The 17,695-nt window shown below is 47.1% G+C and overlaps 1 protein-coding gene and 1 long non-coding RNA gene across 4 annotated transcripts; one reads left to right on the top strand and one right to left on the bottom strand.

Moving 5' to 3' along the window:
* Positions 1–1,578: 1,578 nt before the first annotated feature.
* Positions 1,579–5,966, bottom strand: LOC109764263 (uncharacterized). Of its 3 annotated transcripts, none has more exons than XR_005759322.3 (9): positions 5,596–5,966; positions 5,070–5,142; positions 4,901–4,946; positions 4,553–4,641; positions 3,336–4,461; positions 3,112–3,233; positions 2,870–2,924; positions 2,289–2,341; positions 1,579–2,108 (listed from the first exon to the last, which is right to left on the bottom strand). It is a non-coding gene; the product is annotated as an uncharacterized lncRNA (long non-coding RNA). The 3 variants fall into 3 exon arrangements; XR_012187161.1 differs by having other exon boundaries at positions 5,070–5,130; positions 5,596–5,939; XR_005759326.3 differs by lacking the exon at positions 2,870–2,924 and having other exon boundaries at positions 5,596–5,951.
* Positions 5,967–15,926: 9,960 nt separating this feature from the next.
* Positions 15,927–16,698, top strand: LOC109764242 (histone H2B.4). Its single transcript, XM_020323090.4, has one exon. It carries the CDS (start codon positions 16,005–16,007, stop codon positions 16,410–16,412), a length of 408 nt encoding a protein of 135 aa, XP_020178679.1. The 5' UTR covers positions 15,927–16,004; the 3' UTR covers positions 16,413–16,698.
* Positions 16,699–17,695: the final 997 nt, after the last annotated feature.

The raw sequence follows: 17,695 nt of genomic DNA, 5'->3' as shown, positions 1-17,695 counted from the left end.
GAAAATCCGGTTCTTATTTCGACGCTGTAGGCCGTTTTGCAAATTTCTAGAATTCTCAAATTCTGAAAGGAAAATAGTTATCCTCAAATTTCATTTTTTTTTGATTTTTTGGTCAAACTCTGGTCAAACCGTGGTCAAACTATGGTCAAACTACTTATTCAAGAAATATTAGTGTTATTAATTAATTATTGTTTTTAGAATAATAGTTTCAAACTCAAACGGTTCTTCATGCTCAAGTTCAACTCCTAAGGGTTAATAGGATCGACAGTTTACTATTGTCAGGAAAACAACAAGTGCATACTTGGAAACTAGGGAGAATAGAACTCGGAAGTTAAGCGTGAGGGGTGATTAGAGATTAAATTGTCAAATAAATAATTCAGAAATTTGAAAATAAAAAAATCCAAAATAATTCAAAAAAATTCCTTTAGTCCCGGTTCGTAAACGAAACGGACTAAAGGCTTAGGGCTTTAGTCCCGACTCTTTAGTCCCAGTTCCAGAACCAGGACTAAAGGCCCTCTGGAACCGAGACTAAAGGCCCGTTTTCTACTAGTGGTGCTATTCTAAGAGCAACTCTAGCCGATCCCCTAAAAGGCTATCAACGAGTAAAATTTCGGCTTTACTTTCTAACGGGCACCTAGCTATCTCCTAAACCTATTAGAGAAGTAAAAAAAGGGATAAGTATATTTTTCGTCTCTCAACTATATCGAAATTATAGAAATGGTTCCTCAACATCAAAACCAGTAAAACATAGTCCCTCAATTTTTCAAACCGGATAATTTTAGTCCCTGATACCGCTTTAGATGGTTTTACTTATGACATGGCATGATTTTGACTGATTCGGATGGTTTCGTTAATACCGCGCGTCTACTGCAGCATGCGCATGGCTCGCGTGATAGGCCGGCGACGTGCTTCTCCTGCTGCGCCACCAAGGTGACTTGGCGTTCGGCTCCCTGCTGCCTTCTACGCCGACGAAGGTGCCAACTCCATGGGCTGCCACCCTTGACCACGTCCATGGCGAAAATGCCAGCACCATGCATGTACTCTAGCTGCGAACAACATGTTGTGGTGCGTCACTTGCGCCATGCCAAGGTGATTGTACTGCTGTAGACGGGCAAGCATGCTGGGGCGGATGACACGGGCGTACTAGTTGCATGTATATGACGCCAGCTCGCTCGCCTTCTCGTCAACGTCTTCGGCACCTCGGCGCGGATGAAGAGCATCGGCATCATGGACCACCACCACACCTCGACTTCAACATATACGACGGGCAGGCCTTGGGCGACGACGCGGGCGACGTGTCTCTGACGTTGGGGCTGCAGCAGCAGTACAGTACAGCAGGCATGACGGCGATGGTAGCGTCTGAGTGAATATCGTGTTCGATGGTTGTCCGGGAAGCACGACGCGAGCTCGGTAGATGCGGCAACTAGGCGGATTGCAGCTCGATCAGCAAGCACGGATGCAGGTACACTTGTGTGGTAACTAGGGGTTGGGGCGCGCCCATGGCGCGCCTCCTGAGACATGCTGTATTTTTGTTCTGATCGATAACACATATGCATGTACAGCTGAGACATACTTGCATGAATAGAAGTAATGTAGACCAAATCCATTAGAGGTGGAAGTATATTAAACTTGGGGAGTAGCAGCAGGTTATATACCTGGTTTGAAGATGCATTACATACGATGACTTGTCCAAAAGCAATCTAACACTATGTATATCTACCAGATGCTCCTCCCCATCAAGTCATTGTATTGCAGCCCCGAGACTTGCTAGTGCAGTCCTCTACGCATAGAACTTTGCAATAGATTCGTCCGCCTTCATGTCCACACCGGCATCATCATCGCTCTCCACTGCCCCCACCGAGCAGACGCTCACCTTCATCATCGCCTGCTCGAGCAGTTGCACATATGTGCCATCGTTGACCCACATGTGGGCGTGGCAGAAAAGTAGCGGTCGACACCGTAGAAGCCGGGGGTGTCTGGGACGGAAGGCGCAATGCAGGGGATAAAGTGGAGCACGCGCACAGAGGGGGTGCGAAACCAGAACATTGGCGTCTCGTCAATTGAGAATTCCACTCGACATGGTACATCCGGGTTCATTGTACATTTTCCTAGAAATTTAAATAAGAGTATTAGAACAATTCAGAAAAAATCATTTAAATAAGAGTATTAGAACAATTCAGAAGGAAAACTTTATATTCTGCAAGATTTTTTCATCCATTCTACAAGCATGTGCAACATATTTTGCAGATATAAAATAAATTAAGTATACAGAGGTGATGAGTACAAACCTTCTTCTGGCACATCCATATTCTTTTCTATTCCCCGGTTGTGAAAATGTTCACTGCAAAGGGAAGATATAGGTAAACAGTGAGATAAAATTCATTTGCCTTCTATTAACTCCACAGGATCACACTCTAGTTGTATTTTTATATAAAGGTATTTATGTTCCAAGGTTTAGCTTGGCTTCTAATCTGTATTTCGTTTTGCAGTACTTCTAAACACAACTTGTGTGATGCCTTCAACAAGCACTATCTTTTCTTTAAAGATTTCTAACAAAAATGATATATAAAGATTAGAAGAAATCTCCAGGCCTAGCACTGATATGATCCGTGACAAATGCACCATATGAATCTATTCTGTATTTTTCCTCTCTTTCTTTTCTCTTTGGGGTATCAAGACAAGTGGAATCAAAAGCTTCAGAATGCAAGTATGCCATACTAATCAGCAATGATTCACAATGAAATTACAGTTTCCTCACCTGCTCCTGCTATTTATAGAAACGATTATGCAACATAGAGCTGAACACATACAAATAGAAATTTCAATACTAATACGAAAGAGGCATTACTAATACACATATCACATTCACCTTGTCACTTTGACCACCAGGTGGTGGGTATGCTCCTAAAGCATTAGTAGTGATGCTACGAAAGAGAAGATAAAAACAGATATTTTCATTAGCAATCAATCAAGCACTTTTCTGGAATAAGAGCCGAACAAAATCACACCGTGAGACTAACTATATTAGTTAAAAGCATCGTTGGTTACAATGCAAGTGAAAACAAAGTTACAAAAATGCACATGATGCTACATGGGGTTCTCTTCGCGTACCAGTTTCATCTCTGCAGGTTGGTTGCTGCTGCTGGTAATCCTTGCTGCGACTAACGCAAGCTTCCAGCCTGAAGATCCAACCATGTCAATAACAGCAGATGCAAATGTTTTGGTCCTACCACCTGAGCCATAGAGAAATGGTGCACGGTGAGTGGCTGTTTAACTAAACCCATGGGGGCAACAACATGAACTGAAAAATGCATGAGATGAGTCTTGTTTGTTACCTGGTGCTACAATGGCTACGACCAGTGCATTACTCTCCTCAAGCTCAGTGACACAGATTCAGAGTCCACCTCATCTAAACCTTGCAGCACACCGGCAGATAACACTGATGTCATCTAATTACATTAGTCCTACAATATATTGAAGATTCAACACTGACTCTTTGTGCATGCATGTATTATTCTACGGTTTCCAACAGAGCCCTTTTCATGATAGAAATACATATAGCAAGGAAATACTAGTTATACATTCTCGACAAAAAATACCAGTTATACACCATGGATTTCGCGGTCCAACTTTTCTCCGAAGTTGTTCAACGTTTCTTTGCAAACATGGAACAATGTCTGTTAAGGGTTAAGAATTCTATTGACCTTGTGAAATTTGACACTAATAGGTGTACCAGTTAATGACGTCATATCCATGTGATACTGCTATCTTTTGGGCTCCCAACACAAAATATTTGTATGCGCGTAGGACACATTCATGTGGTACTATGAGGCAAAGTATGAAGCCTGAACTTTACCTGCCCAACATACAGATTCCTAGATGTGCTTAGCACGAAGATCCGCTTTGTGTCCTTCGATCCACCGGATGGGTCGAGGATTTGCTAGTGAGAGGATAACATCTTCTACAAGGCAATCAAACCAAGACTGGCTATTGGTTAGGTTCAGAGATAGGAGCTTTTACTGGGTGGTTCCCATTTTGAAACTACATGTGCAGATTAGTCATATTATTATTTGGATGGCGTTAATGGGCACACTGGATGTGTTTTGTGTTTGCTGTCTCTTATTAAGATAATTAACCGTGGACATCTCAAGTAATTGTATCACATGTAACAAGAAAAGTAAAACCACCATACTTCGACACAGGAGATCAGACAAAATAATGTCCACTGTCGGCGAACAAATAAGGAGTTACGCCGTGGAAGCGTAAAGAAGTGATATAACATGAAAGATGAGGAGGCCCCTGACTATTTCCTACCCTCGTCAATAGATGAGCAAAATTTACAGCAGCATGGGCTTATCTGATGTCTCAAACAATCCAGCACAAGTATATTCCCCCAGGTTGATATATTTTATCAGATGATAGGTTGCGCCGACAAGTCCCATAACCCAGAGGCAATATATACTGCAGCCAAGTCATAAAGTCTGCAGCTAAATTTCAGAAAGAAGAAAGTATTGAAAGACAACAAAGGATAAATATTACATAGCCTCCATACCTGGTGAGTAGTACAGGGTGGGGTTGAAAGCAGATAATATCCATAGCATCAAGAATCAAGATTCAACAATAGCACTACCTTCAAAGGATCTGTACAAAAACATAATAAAAGTGCAACCAAATGGAATCGTATGTAATCAGAAATAGTAGCCCCCATGGAATATCTAACATGCATGCAATTTAATGTATTAGTAAACTTCTAGATAGAATACCAATTCTGAAATTAGAATCTAGTAGGATGTAAACAAATAAAGTGATTGAATATCAAAAGCATGCATGGACTACAAATCATGAAAAATCAAAATCAGAGGACCAAAATGTTCACAAGCTATGGAAAAATGTTCTTCACCTAAATTTTACTGCATCTTGTTTCCTTTTCTGTTTCTTTCAGAAACCTGCACAATTGTGACAATTATGACATTTAGGAAAATGTTAAGAGAAATAAAAGGACTGAAGAGACATGGAAGTGTGGCAGGCATAATCAAAAGGGGGAGAATGAGAGGAAGGCGGAGCTTCACCTGGTACACAAGGACTTTCCTCGCCCACACTACCCCGCTCTTCCCTTGATATGGAGGATCCCTGCCAAAGCATCTAAGAATAAAAATCATCAAAAAAATGGATATTGTTTCAACGATCACCCAGCTGCAATATGCAAATGGATGCTTTCATGGCCAATAGAGAGATTTCCCCAAGTTAGCATCATGCAACAACTTACAGAACACTGAATCAAGTTGTCCATGTGTTATCTAAAAGAGATATCTATACAAGTGTAAATGATATCTTTTCTTGTTGTCTTTCTGAACCCGTACTCAGAGAATTCAGGATCCCTTTTGAAAAATCTACAAGTTGGCTAATCTCAGTCTCACAACAACAATTAGTAACCTATGACACCATACAATATGCTGCCATGAGTAGGGCAGATTTAAATACCCAGAAATTCGGAAGGCCCCATCCCCTCCATACCTTGGAGGGATTGATTGATTTTAGCAACCAAGAGAAACTGCTGTTGCGCCTGATGAGAAGAAATGATCTAGATGATCATACCTTCAAGTGAGGAAGGAGGAAGTGGAGACGGCGGCTCAGATCTACGGCTTGCCGTCGCCGGAACCCACGACCAGACGCCGTGCAGTCCCCTGCCGCGCGGTCGCCAGAGCCCCCTCCGGCGCACAAGACGCCGCGTTGGCTGCCCCAGCCCGGGCTTCCATACTGGGGACATCGCGGCACGGATGGGATGGCTGGCCTCGCCAGACGGAGAGATCTGACGTCACTGCCCCTCGGGGGCACGGGTCTGCGCCAAGGGTCGGGCCTCCTCGTCGCCGTCGTTCTCGAGCGGTCGTGGTGGGAGATTGAGGGCCGCTGGGACAAGGGAGAAGGAATGGGAGGAGGAGGCGTGCACCACTGGGAAAGGAGGAGAGGAGGAGACATGCGTGCGAAGGCGAAAGAAACGACGACGACCAAAATGAGACAAAGAAAACAACACCAATCGTAACAAGATTTTCTCCACTTCCTCTGCCGACGTGGCAAGCGCCAGGATGCGCCATAGTCGCGACTCTTATTGGGTTTTATTATGGTGGTGCAACGGCTACAGCCAGCTGGGCATGGCAGCTCGGCCGGGGTAGTAGCTGTTGGAAATATTAGCACTTTTACGATTAGACTAATCCACGAGTAAACAGTAAGCATGGCATAAAAGGTATGCATCCCATAGCTATACCTAAGCATACTAGCACATACAGAACATAGAAGTGAACCATCTATGAGCAGCACAAATATGGCTAGTACAAGTACGAGTAAACGAGGGATGAACAGATCATACCCTCCAGTTGGCCAGGCCAACGCGGCGGCGGCAGCAGCTGCCTCGGCATTGTCCGTGGCCTTCTTCTTAGCGGCGGCGTCGTCGGCCATGGTGTCGATGCAGGGGAAGTAGTGGAAGCAGAGGCGAACGGAGTTGGGGACGGATCGGGAGCAGTCGCGTCGAGACGCTCCCCAAAAACCTTATTGTCGTTCTCCCGGGCAGGATCTCGAACGACAGGGTTCCGGAGGCACCTGCTCTCCCGACCAGCCGTGCACGCGGTCGTCGGGATGGGGTCGCCGGAGACAGTATAGAGTGAGGAACAGTAGATGACGGCTAGGTTACGCGAGAGGGAGTGAGTGAACCAAACTAGGTTACTCCACTGGCCAGAGCCTTCTTATATAGTCCGTAAGGGAGAAAGTCGTGGGCCTTGCGGAGGCCCACGACCGAGTGGACCCACTCCCGGCAAGGGAGTCGTCGTTCCCGGCAAGGGAGTCGACGAATCCCGGCAACGCAAGGCAGCCCACAGTCCAACGTCTCAGACAGTGGCCCACCTGTTAGCGACTCATTAATTAATCCCCGATTAATTAATTCGTTCCTGAGCGGCAAAAATAAGCTTCGGCTCGGCTCATTCCCGCAACCCGCAACGCGCGCGCGCGTCGTGACGAGGCGTGGCGAGGCGGGCAGCGAAGGAGGAGGAGCGCGCATGTATCACTCCTCTTTCCAAGCTCCCAATGGAAAGTGGTAGAGCAACCCTTATAAAGGGGTCTCAGCTCTCCTCAACTAGCAAGGTGGGACTAAACTTCCCACCACCTGCCATCTCATACATGGGCCTCAAGATTAACCAGGGATTAGTGTCTTATATGGGCCTAAGCCCATCCATAATCCAACAATCCCCCACCAGATCTCGAGGCACATAAGTTTGTCAGCTGTTCCAAACAATGTTTGATATATTAGAAATTTCAGTGGAGACTGTTAAGTTGAACTTCCACCTAGAGCAACGGGATTAGACTTCTTCACAACTGAACAATGGACTATGCCTTGAATTGTCAGTTTGGCGTGCAGAAGTTTTGCCTATTGTCAGCTGATACGTGGCTGCCGAAGGCTAAACCCCACGGGTGGAGCTTATTAGTCATACTCCATACCTTCTCATGAGCTTACTAAAGATTACCCAATCTCATAGATTATGACCAGCAGTCGGGCTCACATAGGTGTGTTCCTCCAAAGAATGCTCTGTAGGTTAGCATCTTGCTTACATAAGCTTTGGAACACATTAAGACAAAAGTCAGCCTGCCTTACAGAATTGAGAGTATTGTGCATCTCCAACGGAGTGGGTTAATTAAGGATACTCTCCTCAGTTGACCGCTGGATTGTTTTCCCAGGTCCTAATTCACGGGATCTCCGATCACATAGGTTGGGTTACCCCCATGGCAACTTACGTGGGTCTCATACCCATCTCCCTTGATGCATTTTCTATCACAATCCGTGATAGCCCTTTCGTAAAAGGGTCTACCAGATTCTTAGCCGCCTGGATATAATCCAACGCTGTTACTCCTGAGTTTCTTGATTTTCTGACAGATTTCAATCTTCTTCTTATGTGCTTTGTGGATTTCATGTTGTCCTTTGAACTCTTAGCCTTGGCAATCACCGTTTGATTGTCACAGTTCATAAGGACAGACGCCACTGGTTTATCAACCACCGGCAAATCCATCAAAAGCTCTCGAAGCCATTCTGCTTCGGCGCATTATGTGTCTAATATTGTGAGTTCTGCTTCCATAGTCGATCTGGTTAAGATCATCTGCTTGCAAGACTTCCAGGAAACAGCACCACCACCAAGTGTGAAGACATGTCCACTTGTGGCTTTCATCTCATCAGCATCAAATATCCAATTTGAATAACTATACCCTTCAAGTACCGTCGGGTACCCAGAATAGTGAATTCCATAGTTCGCAGTACCTTGCAAATAACGCATCACTCTCTCAACAGCATGCCAATGCACATCTCCCGGATTGGAAACAAACCGGCTCAGTTTGCACACAGCGAATGAGATGTCAGGACGAGTAGCACATGCTAGGTACATCAGTGAACCAACCACTTGAGAATATCTCAATTGATCTACAACCGTGCCTTCGAACTTTCGAATCCGCACGCTAGGATCATATGGTGTTGCAGAAGGTTTGCAGTCCGAATATCCAAAACGGCTCAAAATCTTCTCAACATAGTGGGATTGCAAAAGTATAATTCCACCCTCAGTATTTCTCAGTAGCTTGATGTTCAAGATAACATCAACCACGCCCAGGTCTTTCATCTCAAAGTTATGAGATAGAAAAGCCTTGACCTCCTCAATGACCTTGAGGTGGGTCCCAAATATCAGTATGTCATCGACGTACAGACACAGTATGTCACATCCCTAGTCTGGTATGCACTTAGGCTAGCTAGATATGCTTGCATCATGTCTAAATTTATTGAAATTTGAAATGGGGATGAACAAACCCTAGCACCAAATGAACTCAACTAGGGTCAAATTCAAATGTTTTCAATGAACCCAAAATGCCCTTTGGAAATGTTCATGATTTTTGATAAAGGTGAAAACCTCTGCCAAAAATGATGAGCATATTTCTTGGCCATTTATGGATTTTTGAATTAACTCATATTGTATTTGAATTGGGGCATTTAAATTCTATAAATATTTTAAATGCTCTAATAATTCTAAAAAGTAGTTGAGGGCTGTTGGGAATAATCCAGTATCTGCCCACAATTTATTTCAGGATTTTATAAAGTGGTTTAGTATTTTACTAAATCCAAAAAACAAAGACAGAAAATAGAAAACAGAAACAAAAGGGGAAAAGGGTTTTACCTGGGCCTTGCTTGACTTACCTGGCAGCCACCTGGCCCAGCTCCTCCAGCCGGCCCAGCCCACTGGCCTGGTGCCAGTCATCGCCTACCTCTGCCAGTAGGCAGAGGAGGGACACCGCGACGCCGCCGCGCGCGCCACGGCGACACCTGCTTCCCGCCGTTTCCCCGACGCGGCTGTGAACGCCACACACCTCCCCTCGACCCCCTCGCTCCTCCCCCTCACTCTCTGCTCTCTCCCTCGCCCTCTGCTCCCTCTCCCGAGCACACCCGAGCGGAGCTCGTCGTCGCCGACGCAAATTACCGCGGCCACTGTCCATCCCGTGCCTCCCCGATGGGTCCAGAGGAACCGCCATCGCCTCCTTCGTCGTCTACACCAACCCATTCAACCGCGGGAGCCCTGTAGCGTCTTCCCCGAGCTCATCCCCAATCTTCGGCCGCCGGCAACCTCACCGGCGATTCGCCGCCCCGAGCGCCTCCCCGAGCCCACGGAGCTGCTCTTCGACCTCCCAGTGAGCTCCTTCACCGTCTCCCCCTTGTCTCCGCGACGTCTGCTAGCTCTAGCAGCTGTTTCACCAATGACCGAAACCCGCCGCCGCCTGAGCTCGCCGCCGACGTGGCTCCGGCCACGAAACGGCATGATCACCTTTGTCACCGGCATGACACCATGATCTCCATCATCATGATCTCCATCATTGTGTCTTCATGAAGTTGTCTCGCCAACTATTACTTCTACTACTATGGCTAACGGTTAGCAATAAAGTAAAGTAATTACATGGCGTTTTTCATTGACACGCAGGTCATACAATAAATTAAGACAACTCCTATGGCTCCTGCCGGTTGTCATACTCATCGACGTGCAAGTCGTGATTCCTATTACAAGAACATGATCAATCTCATACATCACATATATCATTCATCACATCCTTTTGGCCATATCACATCACATAGCATACCCTGCAAAAACAAGTTAGATGTCCTCTAATTGTTGTTGCATGTTTTACGTGGCTGCTATGGGATTCTAGCCAGAACGATTCTTACCTACGCAAAAGCCACAACGTGATATGCCAATTTCTATTTACCCTTCATAAGGACCCTTTTCATCGAATCTGATCCGACTAAAGTGGGAGAGACAGACACCCGCTAGCCACCTTATGCAACTAGTGCATGTCAGTCGGTAGAACCTGTCTCACGTAAGAGTACGTGTAAGGTCGGTCCGGGCCGCTTCATCCCACGATGCCGCCGAATCAAGATAAGACTAGTAACGGCAAGTAAATTGACAAAATCGACGCCCACAACTACTTTGTGTTCTACTCGTGCATAGAAACTACGCATAGACCTAGCTCATGATGCCACTGTTGGGGAACGTAGCAGAAATTCAAAATTTTCTACGCATCACCAAGATCAATCTATGGAGTAATCTACCAACGAGGGGAAGGGGAGTGCATCTACATACCCTTGTAGATCGCGAGCGGAAGCGTTCAAGAGAACGGGGTTGATGGAGTCGTACTCGTCGTGATCCAAATCACCGATGATCCTAGCGCCGAACGGACGGCACCTCCGCGTTCAACACACGTACGGAGCAGCGACGTCTCCTCCTTCTTGATCCAGCAAGGGGGGAGGAGAGGTTGATGGAGATCCAGCAGCACGACGGCGTGGTGGTGGAAGTAGCGGGATTCCAACAGGGCTTCGCCAAGCGCTGCGGGAGGAGGGAGGTGTGTCACGGGAGGGAGAGGGAGGCGCCAGGGCTTAGATATCCTGCCCTCCCTTCCCCCCCACTATATATAGGGCCAAGGGAGAGAGGGGGGGCACAACCTTGGCCCTTCCTCCAAGGAAGGGTGCGGCCAGGGAGGAGTCCTTCCCCCCCAAGGCACCTCGGAGGTGCCTTCCCCTTTAGGACTCTCCCTTTTCCTTATCTCTTGGCGCATGGGCCTCTTGGGGCTGGTGCCCTTGGTCCATATAGGCCAAGGAGCACCCCCTACAGCCCATGTGGCCCCCCGGGGCTGGTGGACCCCCGGACCCCTTTCGGCACTCCCGGTACAATACCGATAAAGTGCGAAACTTTTCCGGCGGCCAAAATAAGACTTCCCATATATAAATCTTTACCTCCGGACCATTCCGGGACTCCTCGTGACGTCCGGGATCTCATCCGGGACTCCGAACAACTTTCGGGTTACCGCATACTAATATCTCTATAACCCTAGCGTCACCGAACCTTATGTGTGTAGACCCTACGGGTTCGGGAGACATGCAGACATGACCGAGACGACTCTCCGGTCAATAACCAACAGCGGGATCTGGATACCCATGTTGGCTCCCACATGCTCCTCGATGATCTCATCGGATGAACCACGATGTCGAGGATTCAATCAATCCCGTATACAATTCCCTTTGTCTACCGGTATGGTACTTGCCCGAGATTCGATCGTCGGTATCCCGATACCTTGTTCAATCTCGTTACCGGCAAGTCTCTTTACTCGTTCCGTAACTCACATCATCCCGTGATCAACTCCTTGATCACATTGTGCACATTATGATGATGTCCTACCGAGTGGGCCCAGAGATACCTCTCCGTTTACACGGAGTGACAAATCCCAGTCTCGATTCGTGCCAACCCAACAGACACTTTCAGAGATACCTGTAGTGCACCTTTATAGCCACCCAGTTACGTTGTGACGTTTGGTACACCCAAAGCATTCCTACGGTATCCGGGAGTTGCACAATCTCATGGTCTAAGGAACTGATACTTGACATTAGAAAAGCTCTGAGCAAACGAACTACACGATCTTGTGCTAGGCTTAGGATTGGGTCTTGTCCATCACATCATTCTCCTAATGATGTGATCCCGTTATCAACGACATCCAATGTCCATGGTCAGGAAACCGTAACCATCTATTGATCAACGAGCTAGTCAACTAGAGGCTTACTAGGGACATGGTGTTGTCTATGTATCCACACATGTATCTGAGTTTCCTATCAATACAATTTTAGCATGGATAATAAACGATTATCATGAACAAGGAAATATAATAATAACCAATTTATTATTGCCTCTAGGGCATATTTCCAACACAGATCATACCCCCCGGTTGGCCAGGCCAACGCGGCGGCGGCAGCAGCAGCCTCGGCGTCGTCCGTGGCCTTCTTCTTAGCGGTGGCGGCGTCGGCCATGGTGTCGATGCAGGGGAAGTAGTGGAAGCAGAGGCGAACGGAGTTGGGGACGGATCGGGAGCAGTCGCGTCGAGACGCTCCCCAAAAACCTTATTGTCATTCTCCCGGGAAGGATCTCGAACGACAGGGTTCCGGAGGCACCTGCTCTCCCGACCAGTCGTGCACGCGGTCGTCGGGATGGGGTCGCCGGAGACAGCACAGAGTGAGGAACAGTAGATGACGGCTAGGTTACGCGAGAGGGAGTGAGTGAACCGAACTAGGTTACTCCACTGGCTAGAGCCTTCTTATATAGTCCGTAAGGGAGAAAGTCGTGGGCCTTGCGGAGGCCCACGACCGAGTCGACCCACTCCCGGCAAGGGAGTCAACGAATCCTGGCAACGCAACCCGCGGCAAAAATAAGCTTTGGCTCGGCTCATTCCCGCAACCCGCGGCGCGCGCGCGTCATGACGAGGCGTGGCGAGGCAAGCGGCGGAGGAGGAGGAGCGCGAGTGTACCACTCCTCTTTCCAAGCTCCCAATGGCAAGTGGTAGAGCAGCCCTTATAAAGGGGTCTCAACTCTTCTCAACTAGCAAGGTGGGACTAATTAAATTCCCACCACCTGCCATCTCATACATGGGCCTCAAGATTAACCAGGGATTGGTGTCTTATATGGGCCTAAGCCCATCCATAATCCAACAGTAGCAGACCGCAGCTGGCGAACATGGTTTCCAGCATTCCGTGACCGGCAGCCTCCACTTCAGCAACGAAACCATCCGAATCAGCTAAAACCATGCCACGTCAACAGTAAAACCACCCAAAGCGGTATTAAAGACTAAAGTTATCCGGTTTAAGAAATTGAGGGACTAAGATTTACTGGTTCTGATGTTGAGGGATGATTTCTACACTTTTGATATAGTTGAGGGACGAAAAATATACTTATCCCCAAAAAAGTTGCTCGTCCGTCTACCGGGCGCCTATTTTTACTCCACCGCTACTCGCCCGAGTAAAACTTTTCTTCGCGTGAAGGCCCCTTTGTGGCCGGCCGACGACTCGTGTAAAGCCCCCTTGTCGACTACGGCGACCTTAGGCCTCGTCGTTGACATCGCCGCCGACCTCGCAGTCGCCGGTGTGTAGCCGGCAGAAGCTGAGATGCCTCGTGCTGGGCTGCGGCACGACAGCGGCGGCCAGGGCACGACAGGGCGACCAACTGCGCCGGCTGTGCTGGTTGTCGTCGCTGGCGGCCTTGGAGGAGACGAGCAGGGCGACAGCAAGTAGAAAATCCAAGCCGGTGCCCTCCTGCGGAGGTCGGGCGCAAGGAGGCCGACAGCGTGGATGCTCTTTCTGGGCAGCCACGCGGTGTGGACTTCGCGCAGTAGCCAGGTACGTGACGGTGGACGCAGTGGCGGGGCGCGCGCTGCTCTACTACCTCCATGAGGCCATCGACATCAACGACAACAAGCCCAAGCCCCTCCTCCTGTGGCTCAATGGAGGCCTTGGTGCTCGTCGTTGGGGTATGGAGCCATGGAGGAGCTCAGCCCGTTCCGCATCATGAGGGGCGACAAGATGCTCTACCGCCGCTTCGCCGGCTCCTTCGCCCTCCTTCGCCTTGTCCATCATGCCACCGCTGGAGCGTGCGTGCCAAGTGTTCGACGAAATGCATAAGCTATTTGCAAGTTTTACTCCGCTAAATTTAGAAGATCGGCTAGAAACAACCAAAACTTAGTGGAGTAAGAATACCGCACTACGGTTTACTTGACCGCTTACTCCTCTATCTTTTAGGGGATCGGCTAGAGTAGCTCTAAAGTCTAGATGCGGTGGACGACATGGCTAGTTCAGTGGGCGGTAAGACGATGGCAACGAGGACAACCATGAGTGGACCAACAATGGTGGGAGGAGACGACCGATTCATCCGATGACTCATCTTTGTGGCCTCCCCAAACTCGGTGGTTGCATGCCTCGTCTGGGGCGTCCAAGAGGAGGTGACCATCATCGAGGACGAGCATGTCGGCGGCATATCTCCTTCTCCCTGTCTGAAAGCCTCCCCAACTAGCATCAGAAACCCCTCACCTCTCATGTACGCCGGCCAACATCCTTGTTGCTTCCCTGTGAGCTGGACAAGAGCATCATGGCCTTCCACCCGATGGTCGTGGACCTCGCCTCCATCTTTTGGGAAGCAACTCGCCTCATCGCCACCCCGACCAGTGGCCACACTCCCCCCCCCCCCCTCCTTCTCTCTCACCACTTCCTGAGCCGACTAGTGTTGGGTCCGGTGGCCCACGAGCGCGACAGTTAGGCAAAGGGAGGCTGCACACCACATCGTGGTCGAGTGCTGGGAATGTGATGCATAGGGATTGTTACCTTGTTGAATCGAGACTGGTGCTAAGAAATGTGCACATTGCACAGGCGCTTCTAGTCACTCCGTGCATTCGGTTTATACTTTTTTTTCGGTTTGTACATATTAATACTTCGTTAAATATGGTTTGAAATTAAAATACGGTTCAGTTTCAGTACATACCAAATTATTTCAGTATGATTTCAGTATATACCATAATAACCAAAGTTTTCGCGAATTTGAGAATTACGTAGTAACAATTTACAACTTTATAACTCAACACACGTACTATTTTACACATATAATATATAACTATATACTCCCTCCGTCCGTGAATTAGTGTACATCTACCTTTTGTCTTGAGTCAAAGTTTTCAAATTTTGACCAATATTATAGAAAAGAGTAGTGACATATATAACATCAAATTGGTATATTATGAAAGTACGTTTCAAAACGAATCTAATGATACTAGTTTTTTTCCTATAAAGTTGGTCAAAGTTTTAAAACTTTGACTTGGGACAAAAGCTAGAAGTAGGGAGTATGTAAGGATATATACATACCTTGGTGGTTATGGACGTGCTTAACATTTTTTTAGAGAAAAATGACTATGTTACATGAAAAATGTACGTGCTTATTCGGCATGTGGCTCATGTACAAGAAAAACGACAACTTGTATGGTTGTTCGCCTCAAGAAATATGAACATTTGTTTTACTTCAGTTTATTCTGTGAACCGTTTGATTTTTTGGTATGTACCATAAACCCAAAGTTCAAAATGGTATGAAAAGTCCATACCATACCGAAACCAAAAAACCATAAAGTTGATTCGGTTTTTTTTTTCACTATGGTTTTTCGTTTCGGTTTTAAAATGCAACAGCTTCTAAGATCTACATAGGTGACTACAACATCCCTCCCGAATTAGTGACGGAGTATTTTCTATCATTGCTCACGTTCAGATACATCCCTTGCTCAAAACAAAGTACTACTATCACTGGCAGCTGGGACCCGAGTGGGGTAACCTCCAAACTTTCGAAGTTCCCGCCACAGAGAAGTCGGCTGGGTCCTCCACCAACTGCTGCACGAACATTTTCGCCACATCACCGATCCGTGTCAAAGAGCATCTGGTCCGTCCATCCGAAGAAGCGGCGAACGGCTGATATCCGTGCACGTCACCGATCCGGGGCGCGCACCGCTCCACCAATCAGCGTCCACCTGTCTCCTCCTACCTATAAAGACTCCGGCTCATCAGCCTTCCAATTCATCGCCTCTCTCTTTCTACTACTCCAGCCCAGTCAAACTTCTCTCGACCTCGAAGCATCAGCCGCCGCACCATGGCCCCCAAGGCAGCCGAGAAGAAGCCGGTGGAGAAGACCCCCGCGGGCAAGAAGCCCAAGGCGGAGAAGAAGGTGCCGGCGTCCAAGGAGGGCGGCGACAAGAAGGGGAAGAAGAAGGCCAAGAAGAGCGTGGAGACCTACAAGATCTACATCTTCAAGGTGCTCAAGCAGGTGCACCCGGACATCGGCATCTCCTCCAAGGCCATGTCCATCATGAACTCCTTCATCAACGACATCTTCGAGAAGCTCGCCGGCGAGTCCGCCAAGCTCGCGCGGTACAACAAGAAGCCCACCATCACGTCCCGGGAGATTCAGACCTCCGTCCGCCTCGTCCTCCCCGGCGAGCTCGCCAAGCACGCCGTCTCCGAGGGCACCAAGGCCGTCACCAAGTTCACCTCGGCCTAGTTTCCTGGTCTGATTCTTGTGTTCCCTTCCTGGTCCTTGTCTGATGAATTCTGTAGGTAGCTGTGTTCTGACAGTGTCATGCGACATTGTCATCTTGTAACAGAGTTTCTGCTTGTGGGTTTGTGGCTGTTATTCGGTCTGGTTAAATAGTCAACTTCACCTCATCCTAGTATTCTCATCTAATGTGGTGAACTGTAGTTAGATGTGTTCTGAAAGTGTCATCATGTAACTTTGTGCTGATGGTGGCTGTTTTCAGTCTAAATAAATAGTCATGTTGCTGCTAGAATGGACGACGTCGTGTGCTTTACTGTCGCCTTGGATTCTTGCTTCTGACATTTTCATTCAGATTCTCCTGGTCTTGAAGCCAGGAAGATGTTTTTGCACCTCTTGTATTTGGTCTGATTCTTGTGCGGATACAACCTCTTAAATTGGGAATTCCCTTAAATTGTACACGTAGTAGAGGTTGCTCTGCTTCTTAACCTGGACTTAGTTTTTGAATTATTTACTTGTCCCTGTTAGAGTCTGTACAAATCTCTGCAATTTTTTACGGGTAACCCATTTGTTTCACATCAAATGTAAAGCCTTTGGAGCAGTAAGTAGTAAGCTTGATGCGCAGATTGGGAAGATGTAAAGTATGCGCCTGATTTTCAAATTCTCCTATTTTGAGACGATTTTTCTGAGCCAACTTATAAACAAATTCAAAGCATTATAATTTAGCAACCAAAAACTCCCATGGTTCAACAACCACAAAAATCCGATCCACAAATCAACATTTTGTTGGATTTGTTTGTGACTTCAGATGAAAATTGTAGCTAATTCTCTACCATTACTTATGAATATTTTTAAATCTTTAATGGATAAACATAGTAATCAAGGAAATTGGTAAGAATGATAATTACCAAAATCAAAAGATCTCTATGCACCACTGCAGAAACAGCTATAGTCACTGGTAATTGCAGAAATTACCAGTTCGTTCCTCGTGGTCAGATCTTATCAGGTTAGTATTCTTTGCTTGCTACTGTAACTGTGCAAACACTAGCAGCGAGTACTTAGTATTGTGCGTCAGAAGCAATAGGATGGGTGTGAATATTGATCACCACTGGCAGTGTGTACGAAGCATGCAGCGGAAGGCCCAACTTTGCTTGAACATTTTTTTGAAATGCATGAACATTTTCGAGTTCATATTTTTTTTCAACCAATAAGTTTTTTTGAAATTTGAGATTTTTTTAAATCCGAACATATTTTCGTTTTGCAAAAAATATAAAAAATTAATGGATATTGTT

The sequence above is a fragment of the Aegilops tauschii genome, chromosome 6 (genome assembly GCF_002575655.3).
Source record: "Aegilops tauschii subsp. strangulata cultivar AL8/78 chromosome 6, Aet v6.0, whole genome shotgun sequence".
Classification (NCBI taxonomy): Eukaryota; Viridiplantae; Streptophyta; class Magnoliopsida; order Poales; family Poaceae; genus Aegilops; species Aegilops tauschii.
This window is presented reverse-complemented; position numbering and strand designations above follow the sequence as displayed.

Excerpts from the sequence above, each read along its gene's own strand:
- LOC109764242 (XM_020323090.4), top strand. The coding sequence starts at position 16,005 with ATGGCCCCCAAGGCAGCCGAGAAGAAGCCGGTGGAGAAGACCCCCGCG.